Source organism: Pelodiscus sinensis, chromosome 3 (assembly GCF_052426305.1).
Source record: "Pelodiscus sinensis isolate ZL-2025 chromosome 3, ASM5242630v1, whole genome shotgun sequence".
In the NCBI taxonomy this organism is placed as follows: domain Eukaryota; kingdom Metazoa; phylum Chordata; order Testudines; family Trionychidae; genus Pelodiscus; species Pelodiscus sinensis.
The window spans coordinates 3,835,174-3,855,563 of record NC_143054.1 but is presented as its reverse complement, the minus strand read 5'-3'; the positions used below and the strand labels follow the sequence as shown (position 1 = coordinate 3,855,563).

Sequence of the window (20,390 nt, the reverse complement as noted above, 5' to 3'; positions counted from 1 at the left end):
ATGGATGGACCTAACCTCCATGAATCTATTTAGTTCTTTTTTGAACCTTGTTAAAATCCTGGTCTTCACCACATCCTCTGGCAAGGAGTTCCACAGGTTGGCTGTGCGCTGCGTGAAGAAAAACTTCCTTGTGATGGTTTTAAACCTGCTGCCTGTTCATTTCACTGGGTGACCCCTAGGTCTTTGGTAACAGGAAGCATGAGTGGGTGAGATCCCAGGCGCTCCTGACTGATGGTTTGGTGTTTGGAGTCCACCAGCATCAGTGAAAGCAACTTACAACGTCTGACAGGTGCTGTCCTATTGCAAGCCGGGTCCCTGCCCGCTCTACCTCCCTCCCTGCTGGCTTTGGCCACAGCTTGGCCAGCTCTTGCCTGACTGAGCGGCTGAGTGACGGTTCTTGCCGGAACGGACCATTCACCAGAGCCCTGGCTCAGCACTTTTCTACCTGAGCCTCCAGATGCCCAGAGAAGTCTACCCCTGAGAGCGTCCACACATGTAGGTTCAACGGGTGCAAGCTGTGTGAGCAGACAAGCTCCGAGTTCTTGGGACCATTCTCTGCTTCGCCTGCACGCGGGTCTCCAGTCACCTCCCCTTGGGGCGAGACTCCACCGACCTGGCCCGCACGCGGCTGGGGAGGGGGAATCTCCCAGGAGCACCCGCGCTGCCACCGGTAGCCTTAGCCGCTCAGCGAGCCAACGCCCGAGGATGCTGCTGGGGTGCCGGGAGGCATCTTTGGCAGACGGGGTCCCAGGCAGCCCTGAAGTCCTGTCCTCATTCGAGACCCCGTGGGACATTACCTGGAAGCTGAGATTCCACGCCGGCGTCCTGGCTCCGTTCCGGTGGGGGACATCACCGCTTGCCTCCGAAAAGCCGTCCTGTCCGTTCTCTGGGGAACGGCGGTGTTCTCCTCTTCCTGGCCTGCACAGCTGGGCAGCCCGATTCCTCCCCCTCCTCCAAACTCATGTCTGGCTGCTGCCTTCCCATCAGTACCTCCCAGCCTGCCCTCCAAACGCCATGAAGGAAAGAACTCCCCCGCCCCCCGAACGGATCACCAGATGTTGGCATTCCAGCCCCAGCAGAACTGGAGCCAAAGGAGGAAGGACATCAGCTGGCAACAGTAGTAGACCATTATCGTCTACAAAGACTAATGGCTAGATGGGGCCAAGACCCACACAGTGTTGACAATAAGAGTGTCTGGCCGTCAGGATCCTGGGCCCTCCATAGCCCATTCCTGACTTTTGTCTCTCACCATCCTTTGCCGTCCTGCATGGAAGCACCGAAGAATCTGAGCTGGGGTGAGGCACTCGTAGTGGTCTAGACAGCACCATGCACACGGTGTAAACCTAAGAAGTGCTGCTGTGCACAGTTGGACAGCTGCCCTGCCCCGCAGCAGACTCAAAGGAAACTCCTGCCCTGCTCTTGCTGATAGATTTCCTAGTTCTGCTTGGCATCCTGGCCATATCTTTAGTCCGTGTTTATCTGCGATCTTGTCGCACTGTGCTCCAAAGATTTCGGTTACAATAATATATGGAGATATACCTCTCTCATAGAACTGAAAGGGATCTTGAGAGGTCGTTGAGTCCAGTCCCCTGCCCAGACCAGTACCACCCCTGAGAGATTTACCCCAAATCCCTGAATAGCTCCCTCAAGGATTGAACTCACAACCCCTGGTTTAGCAGGCCAATGCTCAAACCACTGAGCTCTCCCTCCCCGCATAAGCAATCGCTTATGTGAAAGCTCCATTTCCAAACCACAAACCCGCTAAATCCAATTACTCTTTCACATCCTTTCCAAGGGCCCCACGGAGAGTGCGAGGTCAATAGCTCTGCACGCCCGGGCCAAAGGAATCCTAGAATCATAGAACCACGGAGCTGGAAGGGACCTCGCGAGGTCGTCAAGTCCAGCCCCCTGCCCTCACAGCAGGACCAAGCACCCATCTAAATCATCCCTGACAGGTGTCTGTCCAACCTGCTCTGAAATATCTCCAGTGATGGAGATTCCACAACCTCCCCAGGCAATTTATTTCAGTGTTTAACCACCCTGACAGGCAGTTTTTCCTAATGTCCAACCTAAACCTCCGTTGCTGCAGTTTCAACCCATTGCTTCTAGTCCTGTCCTCAGAGGCCAGGAAGAACAATTTTTCCTCCCTCCTCCTTGTGACACCCTTTTAGATACTTGAAAACCGCTCTCATGTCCCCTCTCAATCTTCTCCTTTCCAAACTAAACAAGCCCAGTTCTTTCAGTCTTCCCTCAGAGCTCATGTTCTCGACCTTTCCTCATTCTTGTTGCTCTTCTCTGGACCTTCTCCAATTTCTCCCCATCTTTCCTGAAATGTGGTGCCCAGAACTGGACACAAAACTGAGGCCTAATCAGCACAGAGTGGAGCAGAAGAATGACTCCTTGTGTCTGGCTCACCACACTGCTGATAATGCAGGAAACAAGCCCTTACTTATCACACCGCATGGGGCTGTGTGAGCACCAGAAAAGGGGCCCTGTTGTGACGGAACGGAACCAGCCAGGGCTTACGGCATGGGCTCTGAGAATCTTAAGCTTTGAATTTTCTCCCTTTTAGGCAATCAACGTCTCGGAAAGGCCAACGGCGTGTCCGGGCAGCTTTGCTAAGTCCAGCGAGGCTTTTCTTTCAAGGATCATTCCCCCGATGCACTAGCACGGCCCCGACTGGCGCCTAAAACCGGCTTGGGCTCTGCTGCTCCTGGAACGCCGGGTGTGCGTGATTGAACCGGCTTCAGCTGGTGATAGGGGACAGCTTTCCAGCCTCCCGGAGCTGCCCTTGCGTAGGCCTGGACCAGCCTGCCGACAGCTGTAGGGTTGCCAGGTGTCCGGTTTTCTACCGGACAGTCCCTTTTTATGGGTCTCTGTCGGGTAAAAAATCCAGAAAATACCAGACATGTGCAATGCCCGGTATTTCTGGTTTTCCGACTGGGCGCCCGGGAGCCTGGCGGGGGGAGTGACTGGGGGGCGGGGGGCGATCGGCACTGGGAGCCCTGGCTGCGTGAGGCGGAGGGGCAGCCCGATCCGTGCTCCTGCGCGCTGGTCGAGCGCATGGTGGAGCCGCAGCCGGACTGACTCGCGCTTCGCCTGGACCATGCGGGGGATGGGAACGCCCTGGGATCTGCGCTGCCCCCGTCAGTCCCGCCCCCCACCGGCTGATACGCTCCTCCCCCCCACCCCCTCCTGACCGGCCGGTCGGTTCTCCCCCCGATCTTCCCCGGCCAGCCCTGCTTCCAGCAGCCAGTTCTCCCCTCCTGTCCCAATCTGCCCCGGCCAGCCCTGCTGTACCCAACCCCCGCCAGCTCTACCTCCCACTGGCTGGTTCCTCCTTCCGATCTTCCCCCGGCCAGCCCGGCTCCCGCTCCTGCTGGCCGCCCCCCCTTTCTCCCCCAATCTCCCCCGGGCAGCCCACCTCCATCCTCCCCCCACCGATCAGCTCTGCTTCCCGTCGGCCAACCCCCGCCTCCCATCTCCCCCGGCCAGTCCCCTTCCCCCCGCAGCAGCTCTGCTTCCCAGCCCCCCCTTCCTCCCAGCCAGCCCCCCCCCCACCCCCCCATGAAGTGTGTCCTGTTTTGTTTTTAAGACTACCTGGTAACCCTAGAGGGCTGGGGGGCAGTTGCCTTGGGGTCATAGAATCATAGAATAATAGGACTGGAAGGGACCTCGAGAGGTCATCGAGTCCAGCCCCCCGCCCTCAAGGCAGGACCAAGCTCCACCTACACCATCCCTGACAGATGTCTATCTAACCTGTTCTTAAATATCTCCAGAGAGGGAGATTCCACCACCTCCCTTGGCAATTTATTCCAATATTTGACCACCCTGACAGTTAGGAATTTTTTCCTAATGTCCAATCTAAACCTCCCCTGCTGCACTTTAAGCCCATTACTCCTTGTCCTGTCCTCAGAAACCAAGAGAACAAATTTTCTCCTTCCTCCTTGTGACACCCTTTTAGATATTTGACCGCTATCATGTCCCCCCTTACTCTTCTTTTTTTCCAAACTAAACAAGCCCAGTTCATGAAGCCTGGCTTCATAGGTCATGTTCTCTAAACCTTTAATCATTCTTGTCACTCTTCTCTGTACCCTTTCCAATTTCTCCACATCTTTTGGTCTGGGGCTCCCAGCTGCCGCTGTCCCAACTGCAAAAGCAGTTAGAGCCTTAGGCCCCTCAGAACGGCAGCCAGAGCGCCAGGACACCACTCAGGGCGCTGAGGGCTGGGTTAGGGTTGCCAGATACCTTCACAAAACATCCCAAACAGGCAGGGAAAAATCGGTTGAGCAAAAAAAAAAAAGTCGCTGCACCTTTAAATTACTGCGCCCCCTCGCTCTACCTGCCCCCTCGCAGGTATTTCCTGTTTTACATACCTGGTATTCTCTCTCTCTCTCTCTCTCTCTCTTTTTTTTTAAACCAGACGGAAGGCCAAAATACCGACACCTGGCAACCCTAGCTGGGTGGGTGGGTGGGCGGGCGCCACGGTCCAGGCACTGAGGAGGGCTGGCTGCTCCTGCCCCGCCCCTTCTGCCAGAGGCCCCGCCCCTTCTGCCAGAGGCCCCGCCCCTTCTGGGGGCATAGAGCAGGGACCCCTGGCACCTTGCCCGTCGGCCCGGCAGGGCCCGGCAGCTTGACTCTTTCACCAGCAGAAGTCGGTCTGGTTAGGGGGAGTCCCCTCGGTGTGGGAACCACCGGCCTGAGCCAGGCGACACCCCCACGGGGAGCTCACGGGCTGTCGCTAGCCGGGTCGTCTCCGCAGGGCCCCTCCCGCGGCATCTTGGCCTGCAGGGGACACAAGCAAGCTCCTGGCCCTCGGGAGTGGCGCTCCCGGTGCCCGGCTGCTCTGCCAGAGGGCTCAGCCAGAGACCGAACAGCAGCCTTTGGCCGGGGGAGGGAGGGAGGGCCCTGCACCCCTACGCAAGCCCGCACTCGGGGCCCCGCCACAGCTTGAGCCTTGGCCTTCAGGGGCGGCACACGCCAGCGGCGTTAACAATTGAGCAGGAAGAGAATTATTAACACACACACCTGCCCCTTGTGTGTACTCGGGGACAGGTACCCCCATGCACAGACAATACACACACACACTCTGTGTGTACTAAGCAGACACGTACCCCCACTCAGACAATACAAGTACACACACACACTGTGTTCTCAGTATACTCCCTATGCACGGTCAATACACCCACCCACTGTGTGTACTCAGTATCCACGTACCCCCATTCACAGACAATGCACACACTCTCCTTGTCAGTATCCACGTACCCCCCATTCACAGAATGCACACAACACTCTCCTTGTGTGTACTCAGTATCCACATACCCCCATTCACAGACAATGCACACACTGTCCTTGTCAGTATCCACGTACCCCCATTCACAGAATGCACACAACACTCTCCTTGTGTGTACTCAGTATCCACGTACCCCCATTCACAGACAATGCACTCACACACACACCCTGCAACCCGAACGCGGCGCAGGCCGCTGGCCGGCAGGACGCCTCTTACCTCATCGAACGGGGCCTCATCCTCACAGTTTTCCAGCACTCGGGTGTAGAAGGCGAGACCTGCACAAAGAGAGGCGGCGAGGTTGGTTACTTCGGCGCGAGGAGGGTCTGTGAGGAGGAGACGGGGGGAGCGGTCGTGCACCTGGGAAGGCCTGGAACCAGCCCAGGGCCGAGAGTGTGCGTGAATGTGACCTATGCGAACTGGCCGTGGCACGAGCGGCGCACTCGGAGGCCACACGGCACGGCTATGCTGGGCTACCAGAGGTATCCCGACATTGCTACCCTGCATCTACACAAACCGCTTGCTATTTCAAAACGGTTTTCAAACTAACAGGCACGCTCTTTTGCCCTCCTTGTTGCATGAGAGACAAGGGATGGCTCGAAATAGCGCCTCAGCTCAAAATTTGGCATTGTGTGGCTGTACCGAGAGTGTGTGTGCAGTGTCTATGCATGGGGGTACATGTGTACTGAGTACACACTGGGTGGCTGGGTGGGTGTGTGTGGGTGTGTGTGTGTGTGAGAGTGAGTGAGAGAGAGAGAGAGAGCGCGCTGTCTGTGTGGTGGGATGTGTATACTGAGCGCACATGCAGGATGTGTGTGTGTGTGAACCATTATGCATGGGCGGACACGTATACTAAGTGCACCCACAGAGTGGGTACCATTGTGTACGGGCACAAGTGTGTATATGCTGAGCACATAGAGTGTGTATGGTGCCATATTGTGTACAGGTGTGAGCACACTAAGCACGCAGGGTGTGTTTGGTACCCTAATGTGTGCAGGTGTGCGTATACTGAGCACACAGGGCGCGTGCGAGGCTGTTCATGGTGTGTGCACCCGTCATAAGAACATAAGAATGGACGTACTGGGTCAGACCAAAGGTCCTTCTAGCCCAGTATCCTGTCTACCGACAGTGGCCAACACCAGGTGCCCCGGAGGGAGTGGACCGAAGACAATGATCGAGCGATTTGTCTCCTGCCATCTCTCTCCAGCCTCTGACAAACAGAGGCCAAGGACACCATTTTATCCCCTGGCTAATAGCCTTTTATGGACCTAACCTCCATGAAATTATCTAGCTTCTCTTTAAACTCTATTATAGTTCTAGCCTTCACAGCCTCCTCTGGCAAGGAGTTCCACAGGTTGACTACACGCTGTGTGAAGAAGAACTTTCTTTTATTCGTTTTAAACCTGCTATCCATTAATTTCATTTGGTGTCCTCTAGTTCTTCTATTTAGGGAACTAATAAATAACTTTTCTTTATTGGCCCTCTCCACACCACTCATGATTTTATAGACCTCTATCATATCCCCCCTCAGTCTCCTCTTTTCTAAACTGAAAAGTCCCAGTCGCTTTAACCTCTCCTCATATGGGACCCGTTCCAAACCCCTAATCATTTTAGTTGCCCTTTTCTGAACCCTTTCCAAGGCCAAAATATCTTTTTTGAGGTGAGGAGACCACATCTGTACACAGTATTCCAGATGTGGGCGTACCATAGTTTTATACAGGGGCAGTAAGATATTCTAGGTCTTATTTTCTATCCCTTTCCTAATAATTCCTAGCAACCTATTTGCCTTTTTGACCGCCGCTGCACTCTGTGTGGAAGTTTTCAGAGAACTGTCCACGATAACTCCAAGATCTCTTTCCAGATTTGTCGTAGCCAAATTAGCCCCCATCATACTGTACGTATCATTGGGGTTATTTTTCCCGATGTGCATTACTTTACACTTATCCACATTAAATTTCATTTGCCATTTTGTTGCCCAATCACTCAGTTTGGTGAGATCTTTTTGGAGTCCCTCACAGTCTGCTTCTGTCTTGACTATCCTAAACAGTTTGGTATCATCCGCAAACTTTACCACCTCATTGTTTACCCCTTTCTCCAGATCATTTATGAATAAGTTGAACAGGATTGGTCCCAGGACGGACCCTTGGGGGACACCACTAATTACCCCTCTCCATTCTGAAAATTTACCATTTATTCCTACCCTTTGTTTCCTATCTTTTAACCAGTTCTCAATCCAAGAAAGGACCTTCCCTCTTATCCCATGGCCATGTAATTTACACAAGAGCCTTTGGTGAGGGACCTTGTCAAAGGCTTTCTGAAAATCCAAGTATACTATATCTACTGGATCCCCCTTGTCTGCATGTTTGTTAACCCCTTCAAAGAACTCCAATAGATTAGTAACACAGGATTTCCCTTTTCTTCTTTCCCAGGCGGGACAACAGACCAGGGAGCATCCCGGCTTGAAGCGGTTCCCCTCCCCTGCGAGGTTTCTGGTTTGGTTCCGTGGCTCAGCACCCCACGGGGGACACGGTTTCAGTGCCACGCCGCAGCGCCAGGCTTGGCTCCGGATTCACGCCAGAGCGTTTGCAGCTGCGCCAGGGGGTCCAGTCCGGCCACCTCACTCTCAGGGAGAGCTGGGGTTTGGATTGCCAAGCTCCCCGCTCACGGGAGTCGAGCCCAGGGCTTGGCTCAGGGCCCCCTCTCTGCAGGGTGCCCATGCATGACAGGAGATTGTGCAACAAACCCTCTCTGAGTTCATAATAAACCCAGGCTCATGCCACTCTGCCCCCCCATCTCACTCTCCCTCCCTACAGCTGCTCAGACAACCAACCAGCCAAACCCATGGTGCTGCCAGAGAATGGGGATTTAAAACCCCACGGAGTGACCTCCGTCCAGAGCCTGGCTTTAAACACCCCCGGAGGCTCCTCCGGCTGCTCACGTCCCGGGGGCTGGATGAATTTCATTCACTGACTCATCCAAAACACACCAGGAGAATTGCAGAGGTTTGGCTTCCCCGTGTCAGCAGGGATCGCGACAGGTGTGGCAAAGCTCCAGCCGGGCCCTGAGTTTCTAGGCGGGTCTCAGGCTCGCTGTGACTTTCTACCCAACCTCTTTCCTTTCCTGTTTGCCCACAGTGCTCAGTGCCAGGTGCCCCAGAGGGAGTGAACAGAACAGGAATCAAGGTATCTCTCCTGTGTCACCCATTTCCAAATCTACAGATGTTAGAGTAACCATCCTGTCTAATAAGTATTCATGGAGGATAGGTCCATCAATTTATCTAGCTCTTTGCTGAATCCTATTAAAGTCCTGGTCTTCACAACATCCTCTAGCAAGGAGTTCCGCAGGTTAATGGTGCATTGTATGAAGAAAAACCATCATTTGGTTTGTTTGAAACCTGCTATCTATTCATTTCATTGGATGACCCCTGGGTCTCGTGTTATGGGAGCAAGTCAATAACTTTTCCTTATTCACTTTTACCACACCAGGCATGATTTTATAGAGCTCTGCCAAACCTCCTCAGTTCTCTATCATATCTGAGCTATTTTCATCATTGGCAAAGTCAAAAGATTGGCCAGGGGGGCAGGGGCGGGAACGGGACAACTCCTTTGTAATCTTGGCCTCCCTTTCCAGGAGCAGAATTTTTCGTGGGGTGGGAGGAACCTGGGCCCACTTACTACTCTGGGTTCTGGCCCAGGGACCCTAGGTAGCAGCAACTGATGGGGGTTCCCCCTTAGCCCCAGTACAGCAGCTTTCTCCCTGGGACACTTCCCCAAATGCTTCTCCCTGGTACCTCAGTTAATCTTGCCTCCATCGGCACAAACACTCTTTCCTTTCTCCCGTGCCAGCTCACCTGCAATGCCCTTCCTCCTCTCAGTCCTTCCCTCCTCCCTCACCTGAGGGGAAGCCTTTTAAAATAGCCCGCAGGTGCCCGACTAGCCTGCTGCTTCAGGCCAGCTCTTAATTAGCCCCAGGTGCCTGCCTGCCTTGATTCCGTGGCTGCCGTCTCCGGCCACAGAAAACCATTCGCCCAGCTCCTAGCCTGCTTGCCCTCCACCCAACTTTTGTACCAGCTGCCCCGGGGCTGTCCCACAGGTTGGAAAGCAAAGTTTTGATCCGCCCATGGGACGCCCTGCAAGGGAGGGTGCAGGCCATGGGAATCGGTGATGGTTTCTGCCTGACCGATGGTGAGAATGCACCGAAGGAGGACACGTTTCTAAGGGCCCGTCTGCCTTTGGGCTGAGTTGGTTTCAAGAAACTTTCTGCCTTTGAAGAATCAGCCTTGTTGTTTACTATCGCCTGGGCCACGCTGCTGGAGGAGGCGTTATTAAAACACCACCACCACCAGCCGGGCCGCTCAGAGCTGGAGTGATTGTGGGGGTGGAACAGGGCACTGAGGTGTGCGGGAGTGGGCCTGTGTGACGGCGCGTTGGGGGTCCCCCGTCTCCTGCACCCCCGAAATGGCACGAACAGACTCCACCAGCCAGTAGAATAGAGGTGGTTTATTGCTTCTCCAGTATACAGCCCAGCACAGATGTCATCAGGTTACAGGGCAGGCCTAGGATGCCTCAGCCCCCCTTGATATGGGGCAGGGGTCTCGGCTTCTAAACCCCCCAGCCTGTTGCTGAGGCTGCTTCCTCCATGCTCCCAGACAGAAACTAACTCACTCTCCTCCAGCCCTGCCCCCCAGCCAGGGCAGCATCCACCTTCCTTTGTTCCTCTCCCTGGGGGATGACTGGTCAGACAGGTTGAGACACCCTTTGCATAGTGACTCCTCCTGTTTTGCTGGGCCGTGGTACCAACTGCAGCCAGTGGGGTTACCCCAGAGCCAGCAGCATAGAAACCAGCCAGGTACCCCCACTACGTCACAGCCTGTAGTGTCGACGTTGACACAGGCTGACAACCTGCCTTCTGCTGGCCTGACGCTGTAGCAGATCCAGGCCAAGGGGAGATTCTGGCTTCGGGGGTTATTACAACAGACCTCCCAGGTGGTGTGACCGGCCCATTTCAGTGTGCACCGTCGCTGGCAACGTGGACTCTCAGTTTGGGTGTGGCAGTGGCACTGGTTACACACACCCCCTCCTCCAGCTGGCACTGTGCACCTCAACCGGGTGTCTCTAAATTGGTCCTATAACAGCCGGTCCCTCGCCCACCTGGTCTTCCCTGCCTCCTGGGGGCCGCACGGCTGCCACCCCGTGACAGCGAGCTGGGGTTCCCCCGATCATGCAGCAAGAACCGACTCCGCCAGCCAATAGAAGAGAGGGGTGGATTGCTTTTCCAGGGTACAGCACAGCACAGACGTGATGTGGCTACGGGAGTCAAGGCCAGGATGCCTCAGATGCCTGAGGTTAGGGGGTCCATCGCCTCCTCCCGCAGACCCTCAGCTTAGGTTGTTCCCTTTATGTTTTCCAGCCAGCAACTGACCTTCCCCCGAGTCCTGGTGTTCGTCTCCGCCTCCCTCCCTTTGTCTCTCTGGCTGGGAAGAGCTTTGCTAACTGCCCCGGCTGGGCCTAGGTGTCTGGGCCAATCCACATGTCGGTGGGTCAGTGGGAATCACACCGCACAGGGGGACAGCGGGTTACAGAGAGACAGCCCCACATTACGTGTCACACCCACTCCAACCCATGGCTGCGCAGGCTCCTGAGAACACCAGTTCACGGAGATGTCACATGGGCAATTGTGAGATCACTTGGACTCACCCCCATTTTTCACCACTGTGTCGCCCAGGAGGCACAAGTGTGCATCCCCATTCCGGGCTGCACAGGCCGGGGCTCTCGGTTTTCCCTCCACGCCTGTATCCGCAGGGCCGGGAGAGAAAAGGGACGTGCTCCCGGCTGTGTTGCAACTAGGCAGGCGCTTTGGAATCTCACCGCGAGACCAGAGCTCAGACAGGGAAGGGTCTGAGCCAGTCGCTAAAAACCTCGCCAGCATTTCAGGCTCAAAGGAAGAGACGCCGCAGGCCCCCGGGGGCAGGGCTGGCTGCCTACCAGCTACACTGGAAAGTCCCCACTCAGGAGACTCCCACCTCATCCAGCAGAGAGAGAGACTTCTGACCCGCCTGACGGACTACGCAGGGAGGGGATGTTTCCGCACGCTGCAGGGCGAGAGCCCAGGTCGTGGCTAGAACTCAGGACAAGCCGGACTACAGTTGCGAGCATCCGCCTTGGTTTTGCTAGCTGAGAAGAATAAGGTCCCATTGCTCCGTGACTCAGTTTCCCTTAAAGGGACAGGCAACTTCCCTCCCTCAATTTCCCCCCCAACCCTTTTTTTTGGGGGTCAATACCTCCTCTCTCTCCCCCCCCCCGACCCTATTTTTCTTTGTTTTCCTCAATAACTTTTCCCTGGCCTCTTTTGGGGGGGGGGGGGGGGGTCAACAAAAAGTCCCTGGTGTTCCTCATACAAAAAATTATAGTTTGGTGTTCCTCCATCTTAAAAAGCTGAAGAAACACTGATCTAGCTCATCCCTGACAGGTGTCTGTCCAACCTGCTCTGAAATATCTCCAGGGATGGAGTTTCCACAACCCCCCAGGCAACTTATTTCAGTGTTTCACCACCCGGACAGGCAGGAAGTTTTTCCTAATGTCCAACCTAAACCTCCCTTGCTGCAGTTTAAGCCCATTGCTCCTTGTCCTGTCCTCAGCGCCCAAGGAGAATAATTTTTCCTCCCTCCTCCTTGTAACATTCTTTTAGGTACTTGAAAGCTGCTCTCACGTCCCCTCTCAGTCTTCTCCTTTCCTAACTAAACAAGCCCAATTCTTTCAGTTTTCCTTCATTGCTCATGTTCTCTAGACCTTTCATCATTCTTGCTGCTCTTCTCTGGACCCTCTCCAATTTCTCCACATCTTTCCTGAAATGTGGTGCCCAGAACTGGACACAATACTCCGAGGCCTAATCAGCACAGAGCAGAACAGAAGGACAACTCATGTCTTGCTCACAACCCACACCCGTTCATGCAACATCTGGGCGCTTCTAACCGCTGTGATCGTTTTCATTACACAAAGGCATCACAACATAGATTTCCGGACAGCCACTCATAACGTTACTGGAAGATATTTAATTTAAAAATAATAATGGATTGTAACTTTGCAATTTATGTAAAACTTATTTTCTATGATTGTTTTGAGTTTTTCCCCACAGAGCCCCTGCAATACCCTTGCAGACTGAGAACCACGGATCTAGATTACAAGCCTTCCTCGCAGGGCCTCTGAGCACAAACGGGTGCTTGGGAGGGTGTAGAGATTCCTGAATGAAAGAATATTCGCTCCACATTTGCCTTTGGCTAATTGTATCCTACACCAGCCCCTCCACGCCAGCTCCTGGGCAGAGGACTCTACAGACTGGGGACTTTGTATCCCCTCCTTGAACTACTGCCAAGCAGCAATTCAGAGCCACCCTCCTGCTCAAAGGCCCGTTAAACCTGCCCCCTCCTGCTCCAAGGTGTGACTTCACTTCTTCCTTGCAATCACAGAACGCTACAGCCGAAGGAGCACGCGCCCACACAAAGATCTGCTCCACACCCACAACCTGCATTGCTGGGAAGTGTGTGCATGTGGGGGGGGGGGGGGGAAGCCAGTTGCCAGCAGGAGAAGCTAAACACAACAACCCACATCGGCAACACCTATCCCGCTGGAACAACGTCAGAGAAGTAACAACAACAACAGCCATTTGCATTGCATTTTCCGGGCCGAACGTCAAGCGCATGGCAAAATTACAACCAACTGTGAGCTGTAAGCTGGGATCGCTGCTTCCCACCATGGACGGGCATAACCAGTGGGGCTCCGCAGGGGTCTGTTCTGGGACCGGTTCTGTTCAATATCTTCATCAACGATTTAGATATCGGCATAGAGAGTTTGCTTATTAAATTTGCAGATGACACCGAGCTGGGAGGGGTTGCAAGTGCTTTGGAGGAGAGGGTCAGAATTCAAACTGATCTGGATAAACTGGAGAAATGGGCTGAGGTCAATAGGATGAAGTTTCATAAGGACAAATGCAAAGTGCTCCACTGAGGAAGGAACAATCGGTGTCACACACAGAACGGGAAGCGACGGTCTAGGGAGGAGCCCTGCAGAATGGGATCAAGGGGTCAGAGTGGGCCACAAAGTAAACATGAGCCAACAGTGTGATGCTGTTGCAAAAAAAGCAACCCTGATGCTGGGATGCATCAACAGGCGTGTGGTGAGCCAGACACGAGGAGTTGTTCTTCTGCTCTGCTCTGCGCTGGTTAGGCCTTGGTTGGAGTCTTGTGTCCAGTTCTGGGCAGCAGAGGAAAGATGGAGAAATTGAAGAAGGTCCAGAGAAGAGCAACACAAATGAGGAAAGGTCTTGAGAACAGGAGCTCCGAGGGGAGGCTGCAGGAATTGGGCTTGTTTCGTTTGGAAAGGAGAAGACCGAGAGGGGACAGGAGAGCAGCTTTCCAGTACCTAACGGGGGGTCACAAGGAGGCGGGAGAGAAAGTATTCTCCTACACAAGGAGGACAAGCAGCAAGGCGCGGACACTGCAGCAAGGGAGGTTTAGGCGGGACATGAGGAAACACTCGCTAGATCGCCTCCCGCTGGCTCTCCCGGCCTGGGCATTGAGAGGTGGCGGCGAGAGGCCCGGCCACGCAAGGCTGTGGGCACACTGCTGGGGGGTGAGATCCCCTTGCCACGTGCACATGCTCATCAAGTAGGCGCGAAGGTCACTAGCTACAGCAGCCTGGGTGGTGCAAGCCGGGCCGGGCGGGGCTGTGGGTTGGGGTGCTGGCAGAGCCTAGGGGGGCGGGAGAAGCTTGCGGTGTTTCCCCGCTTTGCTCCAAGCTCCAGCTAACACGAACGATCCCTCGGGTGCATGGAGACAGCAGGGTCGGTGCGGAGGGCAATTCGCCCCTGGCTGCCCGGGGCGCCTGGTCCGGAGCTCAGCTCTCCCCAGAGTCTGGTCCAACTCTCCCTGGCTGCGGATGACGCCCCCTTGCTTCTTGCCCTGCCTTCCGCGGCCCCCGCGAGCAACCCCACCCCTCCCCAGAGCCACCCTGGGCTGCACCTCCTCCCCGCCCCTCCCCAGAGCCGCCCTGGGCTGCACCTCCCCCCCCGCCCCTCCCCAGAGCCGCCCTGGGCTGCACCTCCTCCCCACCCCTCCCCAGAGCCGCCCTGGGCTGCACCTCCTCCCCACCCCCTTTGCTCAGGACCAAACAGGCCCCGTTTCCAGCTCTAGCAAGGTGCCGGACCCAGCACAAGCCACCCCCTCAGGCCCCGGCCTCTTCCTGCCCCTGCCCCACACCCACCCCACCCCTTCTGCGCCCCTACCCTGCCCCCATCCCACAAGCCCCCACTGTGCTCCAGCCCTGCCTGCCCTTGCCGGCTCCCCACCCCCACTGCTCGGGGAAGGGGTTTGGGGGATTAGGTGCAATGTGTCGGAGCCAGCCGAGTGGAGCAGGCGGGGGCCAGGTCGCTCTGCTGCCCGCTGCCCTGGTGAGCGCAAGGGTGGGCCCAACCCCCTCGCTAATCTCTGGGTTCCTCAGCACCTCTCCCATGGCCCCCCGAAGTGCAGGGCCCCAAACTGCCCTACCGACGGGTCAGGTCTAGAGTCAGGGTCTCTCCGCCTTCCGTCACTTTGTTGCTTTCCTCCGTACTCTCTCTTGCTTGCCCACATCTTCCCTACACCGGACACAGGAGTCCAGCTGAGGGCTGCCCAGGACAGGCACCTCCTGTGTCATGCGTTTGATGCTCCAGCTCACACACCCCAGGATGGCATTAGACTTTTTTTGCAACGGCATCATGCTTTGACTCCGCTCAGTTTCTGATCCATGACAGTAACTGTAACAAATCTGTTGCCACCAAAGCCTTCCTGATTGTCAGCGTATTGCGCCGGTTGGAACATCGCATGGGCTTGCAGGCTAGAATCAGATCCTCCAGCTCTAAAAACCACAGGCATGTGACAGAGCCTCTATAGCTGTGGGCAGTACAGATGCTCTGACCCACGACTGAACAGTTCCGATTCCATCCAGCAGAGGGCAGTGGCGCACGAGCCGGTATGCCAGCTGGCAGGAGACCAGCAATTCTGGTTTGCAAAAGCTTTCAGGTTTTGACATTCGTTTTCACCCCGCCGTGGAATGGACGCAGTCCCGCAGGAATGATTTTGCTAAATAAGATTGGGTCCGAATCTTAACAGCTTAACAATGACAATCCAGCCAAGGGCTTAACTGTCATTTAAGGGCACCCTGAGCCACCTGGCTCCCTATATAGACACATATGCAGGCAAACACATGGCTGCAATGTCTAGACCCTGCAATGTCTAGACCCTGCACCTATATAGGCAATGTCTAGACCCTGCCACCTGGCTCCCTATATAGACACATTTAAGGGCGCCCTGAGCTAAGACATTGACCCACCTGGGTCAAGCTCCTGTGAGGAACTGCCAGACCCTCGCAGGTACAGCTTCTTTTATACCGGTCCGCTGGGTCCTGATTGGCTGCCCCAGAGACAGCCACTCTAGCCTGCCTGGAGGACTTCTTTTCTGTTCCTCTCATTGGGATGGGGTGTGGCAAGGCCTCTGGCCTCCTGTAGGGGGCGACGGGGCTTCGTCCACCCCATCACAAGGCCCCAGCAACTCTGAGCTCAGGATTTCGACTCAGTGGCCAGAGAGTCCAGCCTGGACCCAGGAAATCGGCACATCAAAAATGTGAGTGTTGGGGAAAGAGCCATGTCCGAGGAAGGGGGTTTTACCCAGGAATGCGGATGCCCAAAGAAACTGGCTTGTCTTTAAGGAGTCACTGGTCTCCTTGCCGCTTTGGATGCAGACTAACACAGCCCCTCCCCGTCCAAAGGAGCACACGAACTGGGAACGTCCCCTCCGGCTCTGGGGCTACCACACAATCTCCTTGGGCATCCTGCCTCCAGGAGCTGGGCTGGGTGACTCAACCCGTTGTACAGATGATGCCCAGAGAGACCCGCCGCTTTGCCCGGCCTCGCGCGGGGGCGTCTGCGCGGGATGCACGAGGCCACACTCAGAAACCCAGCGGTGTCTTTCTGCTCTAGGGCAGCTGCCCCCCTGCTATAACAGGGGTGGTGCAGGCCTGGATTAACCCTCTCTCTGCCAGCTCCCCGGGGCAGATCTGCAGCGGCTGGCACGCACCCATCGGCTTGGCCCTGGGCTATGTGCTGGACACGCCTATGGCCTGGCAAAACGATTGCTTCCCTCCCTCCCTGCTGGAGCGGCACTGGGACAGAAAAGCAGGGACATGTTACCCCAGGGTTCCTGACTGCCAGCCAGACCCTAACCCCCTCTGGGAATCGGCACTGTCAGGTCTTTGTACTGCTCCCTGCTGGAATCACACCAGCTGATAAACACACGGAGTGGAGCACCGCTCCTTCCTTACACGGTTATAACCCCCTTCGGCTTCCCTCCCACGGCTGCCGGCTACCGCCTGAGCCACCCTCGCTGCTGGGGCTACGCGCACCTGGAGGGGAAAGGACACGGGTGCGCCGCGCCAGGCAGCTCTGGCAAAAGGCAGCAGGGGGCTGTTCAAAGAGCAGGCAGGGACCCGAGGTGCAACAGAACAGAGCCAGCGAGCCCCTGTACGCTGCTTTCGCCGCTGCGCACCAGCCCAGGAGAAAGCCAGGTTCCTGGAGGACTCTGTCAGTTTCACCTCGCGACCCTTGCACCACAACGCTTCGTTTCTCGGTGCGGGAGGAGGGCTTTGTGCAGTGACCGTTTAAACCCTGAAGACTTGCTCGGCTGGTCCAGTCCTGGCAGATCTGACACGGCGCTGGCCCCAGTGACGAGCAGTTTGCTGTGTTTGTGCCAGCCAGGTTCGCAGGTCTACGCTGTCCTGGCTTTCTCTGGCAAACCTGCTCTCTGCATGGAGGATGCTTCCCCGGCCCAGGGCAGGCTACATAGTCAGTGGCTGGATGCACCATGGTCGGTACAAAGCCATGGGGGGTCCTTGGGGCTGGAAGAACATCAGAGCAGCCAGACTGGGTCAGACCAAAAGTCCATCCAGCCCATATCTTGTCTGCCCACAGCGGCCAATGCCAGGTCCCCCAGAGGGAGCGACTAGAACAGAAAATGATCAAATGATCATCCCCTATCACCCATTCCCAGCCTCTGACAAACAGAGGCTAGGGACGCTATTCCTATCAACCCTGGCTCACAGCCATTGATGGACCTAACCTCGGTTAATTTATCTAACTCTTTTCCGAACCCTGTTAAAGTCCTGGTCTTCACAACATCCTCTGGCAGGGAGTTCCACAAGTTGACTGTGCGCTAAGTGAAAAAAAATACTTCCTTTGGTTTGTTTTAAACCTGGTCCCTCTTCATTTCATTGGGTTACCCCTAGTTCTCAGAATTACAGCGACCTCAGGAGGCATCAAGTCCAGCCCCCTACCCAAAGCAGAACCAACCCAACTCCATCATCCCAGGCAGGGCTTTGTCCAGCTGGGACTTAAACACCTCTAGGGATGGAGATTCCACCCCTCCCTAGGGAACCCAGCCCCGGGCTTCCCCACCCTCCTAGGGAAATAGTTTTTCCTAATCTCCAACCTAGTCCTCCCCCACTGCAACTTGAGACCATTTCTCCTTGTTCTGCCACCTGCTGCCACTGAGACCAGCCTCTCTCCAGCCTCTTTGGACCCCCCTGCAGGGAGTTGCAGGCCGCTCTCAACCCCCCCTCGCTCTTCTCTTCTGTAGAATAAACCCAAATCCCTCGGCCTCTCCTCCTAGGTCATGTGCTCCAGCCCCCGAATCATTTCGGTTGCCCCCCGCTGTACCCTCTCCAATGCACCCACGTCCTTTCTGTAGTGGGGGCCCAGAACTGAAGGCTACACTCCCGAGGGGGCCTCCCTGGGTGAGGGGAGCAAGTAACTAACTTTTCCTTCTGTGAGGTGCCATGGAAACTGGTAAACGGCGCTGCCAGAGGCAGGGATACCACCAAGGAGAGAAGCCCGGGGACAGCTAGGAACCTCACCCTCGCGTCCCAGCCCGAACAGGGCGGGGAGATGCGTGGCCGGCTCGGCCCCCGCGCGATGTCCGTGGCTTAGCAGGGCCACCCAGCAGTTTCCAAACTTTATCGGCTCACAATATGGGGGAGCGGATTCGTGCCGGGCCCCTGGCCGACTCCCCCAGCCCCACACGCGGGCCTGTCCCCGCCTGTCGGCGTGCCCCAGTTCGCAGAGAGGCACCCGCAGGTTGCGAGCTGGGCCGGGACCGAGGGGCCCTGCGCAGTAGCCACCGTGGCGCACTGGGCACTGGGGCGCACTGGGCACCGGCCACCCCAGCCGCGCCGGGAGAGCTCCAGGCAGTGGCGGCCCGGGGGGCAGGTGACGCCCTCCCCCGGAAATATCCCAAGCCTGGCTGGGCGCAGGGAAAGGCATCCCAAGGAGGAGGAATGCGGTGCGTCCCCGGGTGGGCACAGGGGTCCCAAGGCGCAGACGGCTCCGGGCGTCAACCCCGGTCCCAGGGCGCAGCCGGCCCCAGCCCCGGGCCCCGACCTCGCGGACAACTTTTCCGCCCCGGCCCCCCTACCTCGGAACGCCGCCTTGGCCAGCCGGTCCGCCTTGCCCCGCAGCTCGGTGACCGCCTTGAGGCGCACGGACAGAGCCATGGTGCGCCCTGGGCGAGCCCCGCGCCGCCGAGCGCAGCCTCAGCTCCAGCCTCTCCGCCCCCGGCCGCCGCGGAGGGAGCAGCCGGTCAATTATTCAGCAGCTCCCACCCCGCCGCGCTCCGGGGCCGGGGCTGGCTCCTCGCCGGCGCCCCATCGCTCCAGCCACCCAGCGGCGGGCGCTGGAGGGAGACGCGCAGCGGAGCCTTCCGCCAGGCGGCCGCTGGGCTGCTGCAGGGAGGGGCGCTTCGGGGCTCTCCCGGGCGCCCGGGACCCGCCCTGGCCTTGGGCTTCAGCCCTCTGCGCCTTGGACCAGCGGGGGCCCTGCGCTACCTCGCCCCGCCCCAGGCCCCCGGCCTGACCGCGGGCATTTCGGTGCCTTCGGAGCCAGCCTGGCGTGTGCACCTAAAATACCGTCCAAGTGGCCCCTCTGCAGCCTGCCAGGGGGTGCCCCATCTCCGACTGGGCCCTGCCTGCCTCTAGAGGGGGAACACCAGGAGGCTCGGGACAAAGGTCTGGGCAAGAGCCAGGGGGTGTTACCCCCACAGAAGCCAGGGCAGACTCCCAGGGCCCAGCTAGGGTCTCCCTGCCTGAGCAGCGGGGGTGAGGGATTTAATGGGGGAGAGGCTACGTCCATAGGAAATCAGCACATTCCGCTTGACACACTCCTCTGGCTCTACTTCCCCCTGCACAGACATTGCCAGCCCTCTGGGGCAGGGCAGGGAACCTCCATTCGTTACCAGAGGGGGAAACTGAGGCACCAAGCTGTTCTGTGACTCTCCCAAAGGCACAGCAGGAAGCTATGGCTGAGCTCTGCCTAGGCACCACACCATGGACCCAACCCCTGGGTGGCTCAGTGGGGCCTTCAACACCATTGCCCAAATTTCCATCAGGTGAGTTAGCAAGAAACCCCTTAACAGGCAGCCGCAGTAGGCTGTTACCCCATAGGCAGCCAGCCAGTAGCCAGACACAGCACACCCTGGCACCACAATGGATTACACCAGCCGCAAAAGGAGCCTCCAACCCACAACCATGCCACACTGCCTCCTACTGCACAGGGCCCCTGCTAGTCCTTTGGGGTTCATAGACCTCCCCCTCTCCTCCACACCAAGGAGGCACCTGCCCATCCCTCCTCCCTGCCCCAGTGTGCCCCTTGGTCTCCTCTTCCCTTCCATGTATTGTGATTCCAGGTGCCACAGCACCTACGAGCCAAGCCCCCACTGCACTGGGCACTGCCCAGAGAACAAAAGCAGCCCCCAGACTTACCTAGCAGCGCCTTTGCTGCTGAACAAAATGGCACAGCCAAAATGGAGGCCAGGCTATTTATAGAACAAGCCCCACCCCTGGCAAGGCTCTGCCAATCAGTGGAGCGGGAAGGAGGAGCTAATTCCCTGCGGTGTGTATAAATAGCTGGCACTATGCAGTCAGGGAGCATAGCCCATATCCCCATTGCTCCTGGGGGACAGACAGCAGGAACAAGCTGTGCTCTGGCTCTGAATGGCATGCCAGCGCGCCCCCCCCCCCCCCCC

The 20,390-nt window shown here is 56.9% G+C and overlaps 1 protein-coding gene across 1 annotated transcript in view; it reads right to left on the bottom strand.

Moving 5' to 3' along the window:
* Positions 1-18,912, bottom strand: part of OTOF (otoferlin) — a 167,423-nt gene extending 148,511 nt beyond the window's left edge. Inside the window, exons 1-2 of the mRNA XM_089776981.1 lie at positions 18,786-18,912; positions 5,510-5,568 (exon numbers count right to left, since the gene is read on the bottom strand). Coding sequence (XP_089633107.1) covers positions 5,510-5,568; positions 18,786-18,864 — 138 coding nt within the window. The 5' untranslated portion in view covers positions 18,865-18,912. The remainder of the gene's footprint in view (positions 1-5,509; positions 5,569-18,785) is intronic.
* Positions 18,913-20,390: the final 1,478 nt, after the last annotated feature.